Raw genomic sequence first — 20,655 nt, forward strand, 5'->3', positions numbered from 1 at the left:
GATGAGGTGAGTTGAACAATTTCAGTTAGACAGTGCTTTCCTCTGGCATATAGGTCAATATTTACATTTTCACTTTCCATTCCAGAGCTTGGCAAAAGTGGTGCCATTTCCACCTCGTCTTTGGCAATATTTAGCTGTCGGAAAACAATAAACATTCAGGGAGGGCCTTCACATTTTAAGATTAAGTCAATGCATGCATGGCTGTCAAAAAGTAGACACACAAACGTCTTATTTCTTAAGATGTTTATTGAACAGCTGTTAACACACCCACAAACTGTTCAAATGTTAAACAATGGACTAGACTGGCTTGGTTGCCCGTCCTCTTTCATGCTGCTGTCTGGAGTGGACAAAATGCAACAGAACGGTTGTAAATAAAATGGTAAAAAAAATGAAATTTTGACTACAGTCTTGGGGGTAAAAAAAGGTCATTTTGTAATGACCTTTTTTTTGGTAAATCTTCAAGTTAAAAAAAAAACACCAGGGCCCTGATAGGAAAAAATGAAGTTGATTTTTCCTTCGAGCCCGTTGACTATTTTAACTCGGGCCAAATGTCACCATTTTAGAGTAAGTCAAAATGTGAACAAAGTCCATATGACAGTGATTTTTTTTTTTTTTTTTTAGCCTCTGGCTATTTTTATGGAATCTCGAACACCCCCAACCAAATGTTGACTAGAAAACAAAAACAAATAATGCAAAGGTAGATTTGCGTTGACTATTGCGTTTTATAATCGAGTTGAAAAGTTAACCAAGTGTTTTTTGTATTTAATTTTCTCTTTTTATAAACTTCAGGCCAGATGTCACAGAAAAAGGTCGAGATAGGAAAACGCTGTTTTGTAACGCTATTTTTTAACCTCTGGCCAAATGTTGACCGAACAAAACCCATAGAGTCCAGAGAAGAAAAAGTCGCTGTGTTTTGATGACCTTCTTGGGAATAGTTTGCTGAATGTCCGTCCCTAATTGTCCGTGGCGGGCTGGTTCCGTAGCAGGAGCTCGGTATTCTGGGCTTTGAGTCTCTCCAGCTCCCGCTCCAGCTCCCGGAGGCGCGCCAGGGGCTCCTCCACGCTCATGCCGCCGGGCTCCACGACGGCGGCGGCGGCACGCCTCAGCCGGTTGTTCTCCTCCTCCAGGCGGGACATGCACTTCTCCAGCTCCAGGTACTCCCTCACCAGCTCCTGCTTGGTCATGTTTTGCAGGCTCTCGACGTGGTACATCTCGTAGGTCTCGGAAAAGTCCCGCTGGAGAAACTCTCCGCCGGCGTTGCCTGGCCTGCCGATGCCGTCACTGCTCCCCCCGCCACCGCCGCCGCCGCCGCCGCCGCCTCCTCCACCGCCGCCGCCTCCACTCCCGTCCTCGTCGTCCTCGTCGTCATGCTCGAAAAGGTCCTCCTCGCTGCCCGTGTCCTCTGGCCGCCGCGCCTCAGTGTTGAGATCCGGTTCCTCGCGGTCGTGCTCGTCCATGAGGAACTGGGTGGTGTTGTAGGGAGCCACCGGCAGCCCCTTGGCGAACATCTCCTCGCGCAGGCGGGACGCCCGGGCAGTCTCTCGCTCGTCCTGCGCCTTCCGTTCCTCCCACGAAAGTTTGTAGTAGGGCTTCCAGTTGCGCTTCTTTTTGGCAGCGCGGCGTCGGTGCCGCTTCCTGCCCTGGCACCGGGTGTCCACCACCAAGCCGGTGTCCGAGTCGATGTGGAGCCCCCCCGAAGACGGCGGCGGCGGTGGCGCGTCCCTGGCGTTGGGAGACTCGTTTCCGGGACACACCCCTCTCAACTTGTCGGTGTTGACATCCTGGTGGTGTTTGCCGCTCCTCTGGCGCCCTCTGTCGCCGTTGTGCGGCGATGCACCGCGGTTGCCGGCTGGGGGATGCTTGGAGGCGCTGCCGCCGCCGCCGCCGCCGCCGCCGCCGCCGCCGCCGCCGCTCCCACCTGATGGGCTGCTCGAACTTTTCAGGTGGTCGGTCTGCTCCGCTGGTTCTGTCATGGTGATGCTCCTCTTCTCTTCTCTTCCTTGTAGTCTTTCAACGCATTGTAAAACAACTGATTGTTATGAATGAAAGCCCCAAAAGTTGCTCCGATGGGAGTTTGGCCACAATTTGTCTACCAAACATCCAGAATGACGAGTAAAGAAGGCCTCCCCCTTGAAAAGTGGTGAGGAGAAAGTGTCAAGGAGTCCAACTAATGGCTGAACGGCTCTCCTTTGAGGGTTTGCCTCTTTTAACCGTTTCAACGCTGTCACAGTCCCGCATAGGCTAGAAGAGGTCGCCTCGCCTCACCTCGCCTCGCCGTCACAACAGCGTCCAGTGTGCCGAGCCAGTGGAGGGAGCGGGCATTTATATAGGCGCTCCGCCTCCAGCCGAGCACAGAGCACCCACCGTTCGCCTCCGCCGAGGGATTGTGGGATATGACGTTCCGGGCCCAGCACGTCGCTTTCAGGGCGCTCCCATTTCAACTACAGCGTCCACAAGGCTCGGAGAAGTGACGAGCCTGACAGCCAATGGGATGGCGAGATGGCATGGGTGCAAGCGCCACCCCCCCGAGAGGCGGATTGGGTCAGAGCACACTTTTTCCGTTGCTAAGATGACGGAATTTCTCTATTGGACGCCTTCGTTGTCAATCCAAATGAAGCGCTGTACAACCAAGAAAGCAGTCCCGGGCTTTGCTTGGACGCTACCAGCTCTCAATTCCGGGTACAAATTCAAAAAGATCGAAAGGGAAAGGAGGAGGATCGCCCAAACCCGACCATAAAAAAAAATCCCTCAAACAAATCGACTGTTTAGATGACATTTTAGAGTTTACTGTTACGAACCAACGTCACAATCGAACGTCAACTGTAGAAGCAGAAAAACATCCCTCCCCACTTGAAAGCAAAGTGAAGAAGCCCGCTCTCAAGAGCCTAGTCCGGTTTATGATGTGTTTGCAAAGAGAAACGTATTTAAAAGACTCATTCCTCACACGCCACAAAGGGAGAATTGTAATGGTAAACAAACGCGTCATTCCCGTATTGATTTGGCCAATTATTACTTTGATGGGAGTATTTTGCTGCATCGCGCGGAGTGATACGAACCGAGGCAGAGGGTGGTTAGAGTAGCTGGCGGAACTGTAGAATGAGCGTAAACAAACTACAAATGCAGTAAAACCTCTGCGAGGCGAGGAGCACATCTCCGATCTCCTCGCTGTCAATAGGGTGGGTCAGACGAGACCAACTTTGCAAAATGAATAAATGAACATACGACTCAACGGAGCGCCGTCGAGAGTATGACTGTGCTCAAGACTTTTTAATTTTTAGGGGGGGGTAGAAGTTGCAGCGATCATGTCGTTTTACACTTGTGTGTGGAACACGCTAAGGATAAGCTATCTTGCTAACGTGGCTTTTTTCCTCCCCGAAACAACACGTCAAACAAAGTCACGTTATCCCTTCTCACGGCCAAAAATTCAATAAATGGCGTGTGGCGGTTAGGAAATGGTCATTCTAGCCAAATCGAGGGCAATAACGCCATGACTGACGCCGTCAATGAAGCGACAATGGCGAGCGAGTTGCTTCGATGCAAAAACAATGCAAACGGTCAGTAAAAGTAACACGCACCCTGGTTATCTTTCAATAAGCACGTCATAGTTGGCCACTTTCTCTTTTTAGTCACAATAGATAGGGAACAAAGTCGATCAAAGTCAAGGAAGGGACCATTAACGCTTAGGCTAACGTGTGCTTACATTGGGGCGTAGTGTATTTGCTGGTAACGTGCCACTTGCCGTAGGTAGGGAGTTGCGCCTTACTTTATTGAATCTTGGAAAACATTTCAATTGCGTCCTAATGTCGTCAAGGTATTTTCATGAACGAGGCTCCGACGTGCCTCAATTGGGCGACGATGCGGTTAAACCGTGGCGTTAGCACCGCTTGACGCTTGGTCGTTTCAGGAATTAGACGGCACTCAATTCTCGGTGGCAGGCTTGGTTTCATCGGGAGGACGAGAAAACGAGTTTTTCAAGACAGACACCATGTGCGCTCGCTAAAATGCGGATTAATAAGCGAATCGTTGATTTAACGCGTCATGAAAGTCAAGTTGCTGCGCAAATGGTTCCATTTTACTGTGGAGTAAACTGATGCATGTTCAATGGATCCTGCTTAACTAGTTGGTTTTTGTTCAGCCATTTTGACTTGCCAAAGACTACTAGTAATAGTAGTAGTATGTAATAGTAGTAGTAATGTGACTATCAACAGTAGTATGTAATAGTAGTAGTAATGTGTGATAGTGGAATTCACTTATTCCTTTCAACTATTTGGAGGAAACACACAGCGGTGTTACTGGTTCAGCCTGGCTAGTTCATCGCTTTTATCGACCATTTTTGCTTTCTTGCGACTACTAGCAGTTGTACCAGTGCCACACTACGCTCGCTGGTAGTCGTAGCAGTTAGAATCCAGTGTCTTCTTTTAACTGGAGTAAACAAGCAACCATGTGATGTTGAACTGAGCCTGCCCAGCTGTTTTTCTATTTTAAGCAGCAGTAGTACTAGTAATAGTTGTCAAAGTAGTGTGACAGGGGAAAGAACACAAGGCCTTCTGTTTCCACTAATAGAAGCAGCCTTCGATCGTCGGTCGGTTGGAGCCAAATGGCAGGCGAGCGAGAGCCAGTTAATGTGAAACAAAGCTTTAAGGGCAGAGGAGATTGAGAAATCATAGCCACGGCTTGCCGGTGTTGTGCTTGCAACCGGAGAGAGGAGGGAGCCATAGAGCTGCCATGCCACCGCTGCTGCACAGATCACAGCTTGTGCGGATTAGCAAACTTAATCTTAACATGGCTGCCGCCGCCGCCAGTGCTGCAATTGAGGGAAGATGAAAGATGGATATTGTTGTGAAGGCCTTCCTTGATATTGTTGTGAAGGCCTTCCTTTCGCTCAACAGACCTTGGACAGCCCATTCAATGGCCGCCACCTTTGTAAATGATCTTTAAAAAGCCCCTTTAAGTCATAGAACACACACAAAACACAACAGAAAAGTGGAGCATTGTTTTGCATTTGATCTGTCCATACAAGATGCATTGCACTAATAGACTGTGACTACAGTAACCGTGGATGACCATCAGGTGGCGCTGCTTCCCCAGTGATTGGTAAATTGTTCTTGGTGCTTTGAGCGTCTGTGTAGCCCTTTCTTTCTTTCTTTCTTTCTTTCTTTCTTTCTTTCTTTCTTTCTTTCTTTCTTTCTTTCTTTCTTTCTTTCTTTCTTTCTTTCTTTCTTTCTTTCTTTCTTTCTTTCTTTCAGGTGGATGGCTGCAACAAACAGTTGAAGAAAGGTGACGCCACCCTCTTGGTGGAGGCCATCGCCATGCTCCCAACACAAGTAATAAGTAGGTTTTTAAAAATGAAAGGTGTGATTTGATGACCTAGCTGCCGACGCAGCAAAGGTTGAGATCCAAAGCTCAGTTTTGCCATCTAAATTAGGTAACCACATTTGATCATTCACGGTCACAGAGAAGCCGGAGCATTCCGTGTGAGGCAAGAGGCCTGTGGACTGACCGTCCATCAATCACAGGACTGACACACAAGAGACACAATAGTTCACGTTTGGGGGGGGGGGGGGGGGTATGGGGGAACACACCTTGTGCTCAACTTAACCTTGAACTGATCCAAAGTATCAATATTTTCTAACGACAACCCTCTTCCTCCCCTCTCGTTTTTTTTAGTGTTTTGCACGACACCTGTGGGCCAAAGGTGGTACTGCACCAAACATGATCCGGTGACTATAACGACATACTTACTACCACGCTTAAATCAATGTCTATTTAACTTGCATCCATATTTAATGTGAATATCATTGAAGTGTTGTCATTTGAAAATGCATTTGAAGCATCTATCTATCTATCTCTCTCTCTCTCTCTCTCTCTATCTCTATCTCTATCTCTATCTCTATCTCTATCTCTATCTCTCTCTCTCTCTCTCTCTCTCTCTCTATCTCTCTCTCTCTCTCTCTCTCTCTCTCTATCTATCTATCTATCTATCTATGTATGTAGCATTTAAAAATAACAGAAGTGGCGGGGCCTTGGTGAGTGACGTGGAGCGTCAGGTTGCTGTGTTGATGCAGGCAGAAAAGCAGCGCAAATGTGCGCCTGCTTTGGGGCTCATATTACGAGAAGGCACGGGGGCGCTGCACCGGGGAGGGACTACAAGGGGTCCTCCCCCCTTTTCCTCCTCTCTCCCTCCCTCCTTCCTTCCCTCCCTCCCTCCCGTCTTTCCTCGGCGGCAGCACTTGCGGCTGCTTTTTGGGACCAGAGCAAGTCCGTTGAGGCACCTGGCTGCAAGCAGCCGACCCAAGCAAGCAAGCAAGCAAGCAGGCAGGCAGGACGCGAGCGTCTCTCCACCATCATGTTGGCCAGCAGCGGCAAGTCGCCGGTTACCTCCGCCAGGGAGCCCAGAGCCAAAGTGGCCGAGAAGAGCGCCGATCCCATTCGAAGGCTGGGTAAGTCACCTTATTTATTATTCCTCACTTGTTGTTACTAATTCATTCAGCACCGTAACTTTCAAACGCTTGCTCTGTAATCTCATGAATACTTTCTTCCAAATGTCTTTTTTATCTTTTTCTTCCTTTCTTGTGCAACTATTTGGTAAAAAAGAGAACAACAGACCATCTGCACACGTTGAAATGTTCTACATGTTTTGCATGACATAACCTATTTGGTTGAAACAGGAGGACCAATTACAAAAGTTAGGGAAAGTCTTTGTAAACAACAAAAACAATTTGCTGTTTTTATTTTTCAAAGACCATGCGTGGTTTTCAGCGCACCTTTCAGCAAACTTTGTCATGTCCTGTCCTGTCCTGTCCTGTCCTGTCCTGTCCTGTCTCTCTCTCTCTCTCTCTCTCTCTCTCTCTCTCTCTCTCTTTCTCTCTCTCTCTCTCTCTCTCTCTCTCTCTCTCTCTCTCACAAATCCAATGTGCTGCTCATCTTCCCCGTTGATCTTTGACACACCTCTTCCAAGCTGCGCTCTGACTCAAGTGAGTGTTGTAGTGTCCCGTAATAATCAAGAGTTTACCATGAGTCACTTGTCAGTCACAAATGAAAACTCACATGCTCAGTAAATCAACATGGTTGATGTGTCCAAAACACCTTGTCAGAAAAAATAAGAGAGACATTCCAATCAGTTGAGCTTTAATACCCCAAATTGCCCACTATGTGACAAATGATAGAAATAAAGGCCCCCCTGGCGCCCTCTCCTTCATTGCTCAGACTTCCTCGGGCCGTCCTCTAGACCGGACTTGAGCCAGGCGGACAGCTGCCCTACTTTGTCGACATCTCACGCACGCCATCAGCGACACCTTCGATTGGTCTTTATTCACGCAAGTGTGCGATCCTTTGGCTCGCCGGGTCCGGTGGCGCTCCTCATCCCGAGGGAAACCTGAACCTGGCCCCGGGCGGAGCTGCGGCGGACGGCGCTCTCGCTCATATACACCTGCTGATGTTTTTCTGTCTCATGTTAGCTTTGGATATGCCAGTGCTGGCTGTTACTAGCCAGCCAGCCAGCCAGCCAGCCAGCCAGCAGCCAGCCAGCCAGCCAGCCAGCCAGCCAGCCAGCCAGCCAGCACTTGGGAAGGGGGGAGGCACACCGAGCGAGGGAGATTCTCTGCTGCTGCCTTGACGGCGCGCCGCCCCAACCAAATCTGCCCTTCTCAAAGTAGCAGCTCATGGGAATGCACTTGAATGGCTAGAAAACAGCACTCGCGCAGTCGTCAGAAAGTACACGTTTGATGGTTAACTCGATGGCTCCTCTTAACCGTTGGCACCACCACACCGAAAAAGTCCTCTGCATGCACGCTCAGCATAAAAGTGGCGTGATTCGTGCTCGTTCTTCCCCCTAACCGCTTTGCGCAATCAAAGTCAACACAAAGACAGAAAAGCGGATTTTGCAGGCTTGAAAGAGGCCCTTTGGCTGGCCCGCTCAACACTGTTGTCGATGACCTGCAAGTTCATGTGGGAATGCCTCGCTTGCCTTGTGGTAACGATGAGGGAGGGGAGCGGGAAGGCTGGGCGCTTGAGCGAGCGAGCGAGAGTTCTTTGTGTCCAATGGGGCAAAGAAAAGGGCAAGGGGAACTTGCTTATATCTGCACAGGAGTTGTTGGCGTAATTAAAGCATTAGAATGCGCCGGCAGTTTTCCAGATAAAAAAACCAAGGCCGCTGCCGGGAGTAATGTGACATGGGAGCGCTCTGGAAAGACTGGCCGGCCACTCTTTTTCCTTTTGTCCTTGCCCGCCGCCATTCACGGCAGCAAACGGAGCGGCCATGCATAGCCGAAAAGCAGCGGCCCTCCTTGAGCGCAGCTACTGGGTAAAAATGCACAAAGTTCACAGTGTGTGTGTGTGTGTGTGTGTGTGTTTTGAAGCTTTGGAATGAAAGCTGCGTAAACACTCCAGTTCCAAAATCAGATAACAAAGACGCCATTGTAGGAACCTGCACTCGCCATTGTAGGAACCTGCACTCTCTCCTGCATCGCGCTTACGTAATGACCTTCCCTCGATCACTCTCCTCACATTTTCATTTATTGATGTATTTGTTTTTGGGCGCGTGATTACATTTCCATGCACAGAGGCAGAAGTCGTTCATCCAGAGCAAACGTTGGCCACTCAAAGCTAACTCCAGCTTTCCTTTTTTCCTTGGCCGAATAAATCTGCGCGCAATAGTGAATGATTTACTCTCGCCGGCCCGTCGTGGCGTCTAAGCGTGTCCTAAGAATTCTGCGCAGATAAGTGGCGCTTCAATTCTTGGGTCAACACTTAAGCAAGCTTGTGTGTGAATGTGCTGCAAATAAACGTGCAAGCGGGGCAGCCTCGGTCCAGAAACGATGTCTTCTCGAAATGGATCATCACGCGACTGTGTTTTAGGTCTGCTGGACAACGAGGACGTGCGCGTGATGATGCGCGGCTCCAACATGGTGAAAGTCCGCTCCGCCAGGTGGCAGAAGAGGCGCGACCTGCGCCTGCTGGACGACGGACTCACCGTGTGGTGCGAGTCGTCCAAGAGCTCCCGCAAGGCCAAAGCCCGTCAGACGTGTGAGTTGATGGCCCGTAAACGATGTTGATGCTAACCGCCACCTTGAACCAAATGAACTCAAGAACCAGAAGCACCTGCTTGCTGTTCTTGCGAGCCTTGCCACGGGAGCGCAGAGAGTACATGAGGAGGAAACGGGCTCCGAGAACAAAGGGAGAATGGAAAGCGCTCATGCGCCCGACGACAATGAAAAGGTTTTCATCGGGAGGAAAGCCAAGCCATGTCAAAACAAGTGAAAGGGGATTTCCCCCCAAGCCAGAGTGAGTGTCCAGGGAATGGAAAAGAAAATTCATCCATGTGCTTTTTGCGTGCAGTATGCATGCTAGCACTTCAGGATTCACCTCCTTCTGGAACGGGGTCCCATTTCAATCTTTGAGCGATGAGTTGGTCTCACCGCTCGCTCACCAGATATTTGGCTAGGTGCGATGTGACAGCGACACACACGTGCTAGTTTTGTCACATCCCAGTCAAAAAACACGTCCTAATGCAAGGTCAGAAGATCAGGTGAGCGAAAGAGGCTATTATGAGAACTGGTGGAGTCATTTCGAAGAAGAAGAAAGAAAAAGGACTGGTATTTTTGAATGATTCTCCTTTTCATTCATTGACGTTGCCAACCAAACCCAAAATGAGACCTGAAATCATTTTCCAGATGACGTGTGGAGCACAAAATGTGAATCTCATGCTATCTACGTATATGCGACTGTCGGTTCCTACAAAAAGTGTTTGACACCTGAACCTCAAACATTTGGGTCCTACCTCCCTCCGGCCATATGAATGTCATTCGTTTGAACTCCTTCCTCCAGTTGCCGTGACTGAAGTGGAGTGCGTGCGAGAGGGCTGCCAGTCGGAGGCGCTGCGTCGGATCTCGGGCTCGGTGCCGGACAGCCGCTGCTTCACCGTGGTCTTCAGGGGGGCCCGCAAGAGCCTGGACCTGCTGTGCCCGTGCGAGGACGAAGCGCAGCGCTGGGTGCGAGGCCTGCGCACCCTGAAGGAGCGCGTTGCCAACATGACGCAGAAGGAGAAACTGGACCAATATCCTTGTCCACGTTGAAGACACGTAGGCATCCAGCTCAACCCCCCCCCCCCCCCCTTTTCTGCCTTAACCACTGCCTCCCTCCACTTGGATCCGCGGCTACCTGCGGCGAGCCGATCAGAACCAGGACGGCAAGATGAGCTACGACGAAGTCCGCCGGCTGCTGCAGATGATCAACATCGACCTGAGCGAGCAGTACGCTCGCTCCTTGTTCAAGGTCACCTACGGTGTCCGTCCGTCCATTGAGTGGGCATCACGGCTGTCTCTTTTTTATCTTTACGCTCCTTCCCGACCGTGGGATGCGATGTGATCCCATCCCATCCCCTCCTGAGCGATGCTGTTGAAAGGCTTGCTCGATGGGGAATGGTGATCACGCCCTTGCGCTGCTTTTGTTTCATCTTCTCTCTGTTGACCAGGGCACCCACCGAGTCAGTCCGTGATGTTTTCCCATGACTGATCTTGCCCAGGATGGCTACTTTTTGCACAAGTTAGAAAGTTGACCTCTTGACCGTTTCCCATGCAGAGGTGCGACCGGTCCGGGGACAGCCGCCTGGACCACAACGAGATCGAGGAGTTCTGCCGCGAGCTGCTGCGCCGGCCCGAGCTGGACGCCGTCTTCCGCCACTACTCCGGCAACGGCTGCGTGCTCTCCACCGCCGAGCTGCGCGACTTTCTGGGGGACCAGGGAGAGGACGCCAGCCTGGCCCACGCCCAGAATCTCATCGGCACCTACGAGCTCAACGACTGGGGTGAGTCAATGGATAAGACAAATATGCAAGAGCCGTTGTTTTGGGGTAAAAGGAATGCACAAAATAACCTTGGCGGCTCACTGACGATTTCCGAACCAATCAGCTCAGAAGAACCAATTCATGACCCAGAACGGCTTCACTATGTACATGCTGTCGCGGGAGAACGACGTGCTGAACCCGGAACACGCCCGTGTCTACCAGGACATGAGCCGCCCCCTGGCCCACTACTTCATCTCCACCTCGCACAACACCTACCTCACCAAGGACCAAGTGACCAGCGCCAGCAGCACCGAGCCCTACATCAGGTTTGCTAGTCTGTCAAATGATCTTTTTTCTTTTTTAAATCGTTCCAAACGTGTGTGCGCGTCAGGGCTTTGATTCAAGGCTGCCGCTGCGTGGAGCTGGACTGCTGGGACGGAGACAAAGGCGAGCCGGTCATCTACCACGGTCACACGCTCACCTCCAAAGTGCCTTTCAGGGAGGTCATTGTCACCATCGCCCAGTACGCCTTCAAGGTGCGGCCCAGTGCAGTCTAACGGCGGCTTGAAATTGTGCTTCGGCGCTATCCGACCAAACACCTGACTCAATCGACGTGACAAGTGCTTGAATTTGATTTGTGCAAAGTGAGACTGCTTTCGGAAGTGTGCCTTTTGTCCGCTAGGCGTCTCCGTACCCTCTGATCTTGTCCCTGGAGAACCATTGCTCCGTGGAGCAGCAGGTGGTCATGGCCAAACACCTCCACGCCATCCTGGGCAGCAAGCTGCTCAACAAGCCCCTCAGCGGCCACTCGCTCAAGGACCTGCCCTCACCCGAAGTATGAATCGCGTTCAAAACCAAACCAAATCAGATGGTGCCCCTTAATGGTGCTGCTTGCAGGAGCTGAGGGGACGTATTCTGGTCAAGGGGAAGAAGCAGATCCCTCAGCTGGGCCAGCTGGGCAAGAACGGAAGCTACGGCAGCTTCTCCTCAAGCTCCGAGGACGAGCAGACGGGCGCAAACAAGAGCACGCCCAAGAAGGACCCAGCCAAGGTCAGAGAGAGAGAGGAGGCCCAATCAGTACCTCCACCGAGGAAGATATGCTTTTGTCGATTGGTTTGCTCCAAATTTGTCGGGGAAATGTGATGACACGGTTGAAAAGCTCAAACCAAAAGAAATATTGTAATATTATTACAGTACAACCATTTTACCTGCACTAACCTTGGTGCTTGGTTGTCTCCGGTTGTCCTCAAAATCCAATTTCCAATTCTGTTTTTTAAATTGATTTTCTTATGAAACATTGGCAGACCTCTTCCAAGCCCGAACAGACATGAAATGGTCCTTTTCGTACCTGTTCCACTCCAGCGCCATCTGCTGGATCCTCACTCGGCACAAGGTGTCCACTAACAGTTGGATTGGAACGTGCTCCTGCTTCTGTCTCAGGTTTGCTCCAAACTGAGCGTGGAGCTGTCAGAGTTGGTGGTGTACTGCCGCAGCGTCCCTTTCTGCGGTTTCGCAAACGAGGGTGAAAAGCCGGCGGATGAAATGTCCTCCTTCTCCGAGAACGACGCCCTGAAGCTCATCAAAGACTCGGGTACCAGACAGTGAGAGGGCAAAGCATGCTATTTGTCAGACACGTCGCAAATTCAATATTGCATCCATCCGGCAGTGCGACACTTGACACATGACGATACTGACGTTTGATTTGTTTGCATGAGTCATTTAGCGTCAAGCAACGGCAAGGCCGTCGACGGGCGCGTGCGTCCATCCTGTCAATGAATTTGGCACTTTGCAAGCGCTGCTTTTGTGGGAATGTTCCTTTTTCAGGGAAGCTCTTTGTGAGACACAACAGCAGGCAGCTGAGCCGGATCTACCCCTCCGGACAGCGTCTCCAGTCATCCAACTTCAACCCCCAGGAAATGTGGAACGCTGGCTGCCAGATGGGTAAGCAATAGAATATGGAGGTTGGAACCAGACGGTCTGGACGAACATGCTCAGCGGTACCTACAGCTGTTTGAACGTGAAAAATGGACTCTGGTAGCGTAAGAAAGCTATTGGTCCTTTTGGGCGTGCGTAAGAAAGCCATTGTTCCTTTTGGGCGTGCGTAAGAAAGCCATTGTTCCTTTTGGGCGTGCGTAAGAAAGCCATTGTTCCTTTTTGCCCTGCGTGCGTGCGTGCGTGCGTGCAGTGGCTCTGAACTTCCAGACCCCCGGTGAGCCCATGGACCTGAACCAGGGCCGCTTTCTTCCCAACGGCCGCTGCGGCTACGTCCTGAAAGCCGACTTCCTGTGCAGCGGCGATTCCGACTTCAACCCGGAAAACACGGGCGGGGGTCCCGGTCACGTCCCCACCCAGCTGACTATACGAGTAAGTCCGCTCACAAATGTTACCGACCGCTGAATGTGTTTACGACTTGTTTGTTTGTTCGCAGGTGATATCGGCTCAGCAGCTTCCGAAAATCAACACGGACAAAGCCAGCTCCATTGTGGACCCGCAGGTGTGGGTGGAGATTCACGGCGTGGCCATCGATAACACCAGAGACAAAACGCAGCGTATCGACAACAATGGTGCTTCTTCTTGCTTCGTGTCGTTTTCTTTGCAACAGAAGCGCCGCTGATAGCGGCAATGTCGCAAACGCGCCTGCGACAGACTTCCTCTGCTCTCGTGCGCCCCCTGCAGGCTTCAACCCGCGATGGGACTGCACGCTCAGCTTCCAGTTGCAGGTTCCTGAGCTGGCGCTGGTGCGCTTCGTCGTCGAGGACCATGACCACAAAGCCAAGAACGACTTTGTGGGACAGTTTACGTTACCCTTCACCAGCTTGCGCACGGGTAGCTACGCTTGTATTTTCAAATTCAAAAACTCTTGAATCTTGAAATGCGCAATCGGCGTCCTTTTGGATTGCATTCTACGGATGGCAGCCGCTCAGTCCCCTTTGTCCGCTCTCAGGTTACCGACACGTCCACCTGCTGAAGGCCGACGGTTCTCGGCTGGCCCCCGCTACGCTCTTCATCCACGTCAAAGTGTCCCGCAAAGGTGTTCCCATCAAACACGTGTGTGAAAGTACGCCGTGCCCCAGGAAAAAAAGTGTCAACCTCAGTAAGTAAGTAAGAGCTTCTTAGTTCCGGGCTGGCTTGGGCTGGGCAAACTCAAGGGACACATTAGATGTTTCAAATGAGCCAGCTCAAAAATGAATTCAAATGTTAAATTAGAATGAATTCGACTTCATTTTTATTCTTTTGATTGAATTCAATTCCATATGCTACGTCAGCAGACAAATACCTTTTTATAGGTACCGATTTTAAATAGCCTCTCCACGTCAACAAATATTGTCCCTCCTTGCCTTCGATGCACACAAGCAGCACTTCATTGCCTGGAAGCACAGTGTGCTATTTTTGCTCGCACTAAAGATGGATTTATTTCATCATTAATAAGCACTAATGAAGAACTAACAAAGGGGGGAAAAAAAGTCCCATTTACTGTACTATGGCACTTTTAATGTCTCAATAACTTGAACTTCAAATGACAAAACGAGCAGTATTAGAAACAAATGTTTACGCGTGTCCTAATATGAACTCAAAAACTAGATTTCACACAGGCTAAGGAAAGGAGATGAGTCAATTTTGTCATTTTGACTTTGAGACCAGTGTCGATTTCTCCATTTCTTGTCCAATTCGTATGTTGCCAAAATACAACAAACGAATTGGATGATTGCTAAAGACAAACCATGCAGTATTACAAGTCATTTCTTTTTTTGCAGTTTAAAAGGTCATTTATGCTGTGGTCTATTTATTGTGACTAATATCTTTATTGCAAATGAAGAAATACACCCACTATTACGAATCGATAGATGTACTCAAAGTCATTAATATTGGAGACACTTCTTTGTGTTGATCATTGTTTTCTTGCTGGGTTTTGTAACAAAGCACTTCTTAGTGCTGGTTGTCCTTTAACTTGATGTAACCTTGTCATTGTCACCCACGAAGTGCCAATAAAGTTTTGACAGAGACCATTTTTGGGGTGTTGCATTCCCAAAGGATAACTTCCCTGCACTGTCAAAGGATGTCTTGTCGAGTTGCCATTTAAGGCCTTGATGGACAAAAATCAAGTCACGGGTTTCCTTCCAGTAATAAAGGCCAACTGGCAGATCACATGGCTGCAATTCCAAACATTTTTTCCTGTCCAAGATGTTTCATTCTTCATGTTGATACCAGGTCAAATGACCAGGCCGCCGCCGAATGAAAATCAATGCCATCAAAATACTGATGAGGACATTCAACTATGAAGACAGCCATATTAGTGCTAGTTGCTGACTCGGACTCTTCGCCAACTGGCCAATCACAACGAGGGACGTTTAAAGACCTCGCGGACGCGCCGTCGTCTCGCTTCCTGGTTGAAAATGGCGGATGAGAATGAGACAGCACCGCTGCCGGGGAAAGAAGACGTAGAGGACCACGCACACTGCAGCGACTGTGAAAATGAAGAGCACCACTTCGACGATGGGTAAGACCGCTCACCGGGCGCCGCGGAGTTGTGAGGAAATATTCATGGGACAATGGAATAAAGTTAAAGGCGAGCGCACGCTGGCCACGGCGAGCTTGTCAGAGAAAAGCTAGCGGAGACTGTCCCGCCCTCTTGCCTTTATGCGATTGGCTGGAGAGAACGTTTGCCCGCGTGCTTTGTGATTCCATTGGTTGGGAACAGTAAAAGTGGGAGTCATTTCATGTGACGTCATTATGGAGGAGTAGCCTCGATGCACAGCCGAAAGTTGGTTTTTAAAAACCAAAGCTATTAAATTGGAGAGTCAGACATTATGCGGATTCAAAACAATAACTCAGCTTTGACTCCGTCGCGTTTGAAGCTCACCCTGAATTTTATGTTCGTGTCTCATCAACTAAAGGAGGATCCCGGTTGACGTTTTGGTACTTAGCTTCTAATGCTAACGCTGATAGCCGTGAAAAATGTCCCGCCTCCTTACCTTTACCCCATTGGCTGGGGAGACCGTTTGGCCGACTGTTCGGCGATGTGACTGGTCCGCAGCAGTTAAAAGTGGGCGGGATCTCATGTCAGCTTTGCGGCCGGCGCTTAGCAAGGCGTTGTAGTCGAAATGAAAATAAAGCTATTATAAGCGCCACGGATCGACATTCCTCACCTTGCGCGCCTCGAGAATAACAACATAGCTTTGACTCGAGTGACACATTCAAAGTTCAGCTTCATGACTATGTCTGAGCAAACAATGGCGTTCGCGCTGATGCACCGTTAACGTTGTGCTAATTAGCTTCTCCAGCTAGCTGTCAAACCCTTTTGTCTGTGAGAATAGGTGGCTTTCGTTGAAGGAGTCTTAATAAAGAGCAATTAAGGGCAAGTTGTTGCGTCAACGTCATCCTTTTAATCACCACCGCCTTCCAATGATGTAGCAACCCATGTTCCATAGACGGACTACGTTCAAAAAAATGTCTATTCATATTTCCAATGGCGATGAAGACGTGGAAGCCAATATCAATGCATTCCTGTCTTATCTTTTGACTCGGTCAAATGTGGATGAATGAGAATTGCAGTGTTTCCCAAGCTTTATGGTTGAGGCCTAAAATGGTGGAACGGTATTGTATTCTGTCTAAGTCTATTCAATGCACTGAATCCTTCCTGTACATATATATCACGGAAGCCCACGGAACAAGCCATACATAACGTTTTGTTTGCCGTCCATTGTCCCTGGCCCCTCACTTGCCCCCCTTTGTATATGCGCGCATGTATTTATGCATGGTCCGCCACCCCTTCGCTCCAAAGGTCATGTGACGTGCCATCTGTGTGCCCTCGGACAATAACGAGATTATCCTGCGTAAATTTGGGGACACGAGAAGAAGGATGAGTGGGTGCGTTGGCGAGCGAGTGGGGTCATAACATACGGCTGAAGATGTATAGGGGAGTTCTTTGTTATTGTTTAGTCATGGGGATTAAAAGAGACTTTTAAAAATGGGTCTAGATTCATTCACTTCTCTTCAGAGTGAGATGGTCACTTGTCCCCTGACATTTTGAAATGAATCTTACATTTCCGTATTTGTGTTTGTGTGCCAGTGACCGGGGTCAGGGCGACGACAGCAGTGCCAAAAAGAAGAAGAGGAAGCAGAAGAAGAAGAAAAAGAGCGGCGCGCCCACAGAAACCTCTCAAGACCCCCTGGCGAAGGCATGAACAATTGAAATGTTTAAGTCCAATGCAGCTGGTCATAATTTACTGGACCTACTTTTCTGCTGCTGCTGCTGCTGCTGCTGCTGCTGCTGCTGCTGCTGCTGCTTTTGATTTGACGACAAGTCTCAACTTGTCATTGTTTGAGCAGTAATGGAATGGCAGACGCAATTTGTGGAAATGCACACCAAAAACCCCAATGGATTTTTAAACTCACCATGTCTTCTGTCTCGCAGGTGAATTCGCTGCCCGCTGACAAGCTGCAAGAGATCCAGAAGGCCATCGAACTCTTCTCAATCGGCCAAGGTCCCGCCAAGACCATGGAGGAGGCCAGCCGGAGGAGCTACCAGTTTTGGGATACGCAGCCTGTGCCCAAGCTGGGTATGAGCAACACCAACAAAAACTGCAATACATGCTAAGCAGACTGAACCACTATCCCGTCCGTGTTTTGAATCCAGGCGAGACTGTGACATCGCACGGCTCCATCGAACCCGACAAGGACCACATCCGTGAGGAGCCCTACAGCCTCCCGCAAGGCTTCTGTTGGGACACCCTGGACCTGGGCAACCCTGCTGTGGTAAGATGTGGGACCTAAACCCTGACCTAGATAGTGAAAATCGACGCCTTTTGGAGTAGGGCTATGTAATGACACATTTCCTCCACAAGATAGCAGCAAAGCATTACCTTTTGATTAAATTGCGTTTTTATTTTTTTGTCACTACGCACGTTACTATCTCCAAAATAGAGTGAAAGTGCAGCAAAATTAAAACCATGTAACCAAAAAAAAAAAAAAACGTGTTATATCCCCCCCCCCTAACCAGCTCAAGGAGCTCTACACTCTTCTCAATGAGAACTATGTGGAAGATGACGACAACATGTTTCGGTTTGACTACTCGCCCGACTTCCTGCTCTGGTGAGTCTTTTCATCCCTTTTGATGGCCTTCCAATCTTGTTTCTGATCTAATTGGTGGCATTATGTCACATCCACAGGGCTCTGCGGCCCCCCGGCTGGCTGCCTCAGTGGCACTGCGGAGTGAGGGTGAATTCCAACCAGAAGCTAGTGGGCTTCATCAGCGCCATCCCCGCCACCATCCGCATTTACGACATGTACGCATGCACCCACGCACGCGCGCCACAGTCGAACGTCCTTGTCGTACCAAGTGGTTCTATGGGTCGTGACCTTTTTATCTTAGTGAAAAGAAAATGGTGGAGATCAACTTCCTGTGCGTCCACAAGAAGCTCCGAGCCAAGCGAGTGGCCCCGGTCCTGATCCGGGAGATCACCAGACGCGTCAACATGCAGGGCATCTTCCAGGCGGTGTACACGGCCGGGGTGGTCCTGCCCAAGCCCGTGGGCACGTGCAGGTGGGGGCCCTGACCGGTTAGTGAAGCCTCTGTCTGGAAGCATTCCCTAATCACTCGTAGGAGAATAGATGTTTATATGGTGGAGGTAGGTAGAAATACAACTAGCATTCAAACATTGTGCTGTGCAGGTACTGGCATCGCTCATTGAACCCTCGCAAACTGATTGAGGTGAAGTTCTCCCACCTGAGCAGGAACATGACAATGCAGCGCACCATGAAGCTGTACCGCCTGCCCGAGGTCCTTTTTGCGTGACATTTCACACCATTGGCTAGCCTCTTTTGTCGCGTAGCCAACAACCAGTGCGCTTCCTCGCAGGCCCCCAAGACGTCTGGCCTGCGGCCCATGACCAAGAAGGACGTGCCGGCCGTGTGTCGCCTTCTGCGCGAGTACCTAAGCCTGTTCAACCTGGTGCCCGTCATGAACCAGGACGAGGTGTCCCACTGGTTGCTGCCCCGTGACAATATCATCGACACATACCTGGTGGAGGTAAAGGGAACAGGAGAATATGGCAGTTGATCAATCAAATCCATGTTAGTTCCTGGCAGCAGTCGTGGTGGCGCAGCAATAATCACGCGGCACGGGTTCCATGATTGTTCTCGTCAGCTATCGTATCAGAAATGCTGAACCTTGGATGCGCATTTCGTCCTTTCCCCGGCAGAACGAGGGTAAAGTAACGGACTTCCTGAGTTTCTACACACTGCCGTCCACCATCATGAATCACCCGGTGCATCGCACTCTCAAAGCTGCCTATTCCTTCTACAACGTCCACACCACCACCCCGCTGCTGGACCTCATGTCGGACGCCCTCATCCTGGCCAAATCGGTGCGTAGTTTGAAGCCAGGTGTCCGTGGGCCTTTTCCCCATCCCAGTCAGCTAAGCGTGGACTGGTTCTTTTCTTTTTGTCGTGCAGAAAGGTTTTGACGTCTTCAATGCACTGGACCTCATGGAAAACAAGACTTTCCTGGAGAAGCTCAAGTTTGGCATCGGCGACGGCAATCTACAGTATTACCTTTACAATTGGAAGTGTCCCAACATGGGCTCGGAAAAGGTACGTTCCGTGTATTTTAACGGCAAATTGCAGTCTTCCCAAAACGGTCACTCATTTCCAACCGTATTTCTCAAATGGTGTCCCGTTTCATCTTCTCAGGTTGGTCTGGTCCTGCAGTGACGCACCCCCAGCCTGCACCCTGCCCATCCCCTCCGGCGTAAAGTGTTACAACAGGACCACCACCGCGGCGGCACCATCGCACCTGACTGACTGGCACGAAGACTCTTTTGAGAAGAAACCTACTTCCCGTTTTCTTTTTTGGGGGGGAACTTTTTGGACCTGCATTATGTCTGCTAGGCAGGGCAAGGACCCCACCCCATTTCAGGCGAACTTTGAAGCGGTTGCGGTTACATCAAAGCCAATATTTGACATTGGAGGGTGATTGTACCAACACACACACACACACACACACACACAGTCTGCGAGAATGACTGCAATCCAACTATGAAAAACAAACATACATGTAGATAACCAACAACACCACTGCTAATTTGTGCCCGAATGCACACCACTACTGTTTTTATGTTCGGAGCGCCCCCCCCCCCCCCCCCCCCCCCCAAGTAACATTTGACCTAGATTTCAAATGAAAACTTTTAAAATAGGAAGCTCATGAGGTGCTAATAATCTAACATGATATAATAGCAAGGGCTTTTCCCCCATTCCTGCTTGATCATCTCAAATGTTCTCATCCAGGCGTCATTCTAGAAGATAACAAGCTGAATCGCCATCAACAAGGTGAGCAGGGGTTTTACCCTGATAAGCCACGCTGTGATTGCACCAGACTTTGACACCTTTGTTAATGATAAACCTGCTGTTAAAGCTCACTAATACAACGACTTATTTGCTGAAGCGTTGCATTTTCCTACTAGATAGTAAGAGAACGACTGCAAATATGCTGTTTCAAAAATCTAAATAGAAGCTTGGATGTGTGAAAAAAAGGCCGTCTCGCCATTAAAATGGCAGTTGTGAAAGAGCTCAAATGGGGATGGGTTAAAAAGAAAGAAAAAAAAAAAAGCTTTTGGGATTTTTTTTCAATCATTTAAAGTAAAGTGAAGCTGTGGGTGACATTTTTGGAGCAAGAAATAAAATCTACAGAAAGCGATCTTGTTTTTTTCTTGTCGGAAGCAACATACTAGAAATTCTTATTATATCATGTATTGCGGTTGTTATTGCTGTGCAACCGTATTTAAAATGAGATAAATAAAAGTTTAAAAAGTCCATTTGTGGGGGTGAACCGCGATTGTACAGACAGAGGTCGACTGTTGTGACGTTCTTCCTGG

At 49.6% G+C, this 20,655-nt stretch overlaps 3 protein-coding genes across 11 annotated transcripts; 2 read left to right on the forward strand and 1 right to left on the reverse strand.

Moving 5' to 3' along the window:
- Positions 1-228: 228 nt before the first annotated feature.
- hexim1 (HEXIM P-TEFb complex subunit 1) lies at positions 229-2,314 on the reverse strand. The gene has a single exon (XM_061303603.1). It carries the CDS (start codon positions 1,971-1,973, stop codon positions 954-956), a length of 1,020 nt encoding a protein of 339 aa, XP_061159587.1. The 5' UTR covers positions 1,974-2,314; the 3' UTR covers positions 229-953.
- Positions 2,315-2,935: 621 nt separating this feature from the next.
- On the forward strand, positions 2,936-14,790 carry plcd3a (phospholipase C, delta 3a). 9 transcript variants are annotated; one of them, XM_061303598.1, is made up of 18 exons: positions 2,943-5,331; positions 5,668-5,720; positions 5,995-6,440; positions 6,959-6,974; positions 8,857-9,024; positions 9,826-10,054; positions 10,143-10,272; positions 10,579-10,804; positions 10,908-11,109; positions 11,175-11,319; positions 11,466-11,618; positions 11,681-11,833; positions 12,224-12,374; positions 12,608-12,724; positions 12,969-13,147; positions 13,212-13,347; positions 13,430-13,609; positions 13,728-14,790. In XM_061303598.1, exons 3-18 carry the CDS (start codon positions 6,060-6,062, stop codon positions 13,883-13,885), a joined length of 2,724 nt encoding a protein of 907 aa, XP_061159582.1. In that variant the 5' UTR covers positions 2,943-5,331; positions 5,668-5,720; positions 5,995-6,059; the 3' UTR covers positions 13,886-14,790. The 9 variants fall into 9 exon arrangements, 8 of the variants coding, with proteins under 8 accessions (XP_061159585.1, XP_061159582.1, XP_061159577.1 ...); XM_061303593.1 differs by having other exon boundaries at positions 2,943-3,554; positions 5,247-5,331; positions 5,668-6,440; XM_061303594.1 differs by having other exon boundaries at positions 2,943-3,176; positions 5,247-5,331; positions 5,668-6,440.
- A 330-nt stretch (positions 14,791-15,120) lies between these two features.
- On the forward strand, positions 15,121-20,477 carry LOC133170564 (glycylpeptide N-tetradecanoyltransferase 1-like). Its single transcript, XM_061303602.1, has 12 exons — positions 15,121-15,281; positions 16,854-16,962; positions 17,199-17,343; positions 17,421-17,539; positions 17,784-17,875; positions 17,953-18,069; positions 18,156-18,326; positions 18,455-18,563; positions 18,642-18,812; positions 18,985-19,149; positions 19,238-19,375; positions 19,475-20,477. Exons 1-12 carry the CDS (start codon positions 15,178-15,180, stop codon positions 19,493-19,495), a joined length of 1,461 nt encoding a protein of 486 aa, XP_061159586.1. The 5' UTR covers positions 15,121-15,177; the 3' UTR covers positions 19,496-20,477.
- The last annotated feature ends 178 nt before the right edge of the window (positions 20,478-20,655 follow it).

The sequence above is a fragment of the Syngnathus typhle genome, linkage group LG17 (genome assembly GCF_033458585.1).
Source record: "Syngnathus typhle isolate RoL2023-S1 ecotype Sweden linkage group LG17, RoL_Styp_1.0, whole genome shotgun sequence".
NCBI lineage: Eukaryota > Metazoa > Chordata > Actinopteri > Syngnathiformes > Syngnathidae > Syngnathus > Syngnathus typhle.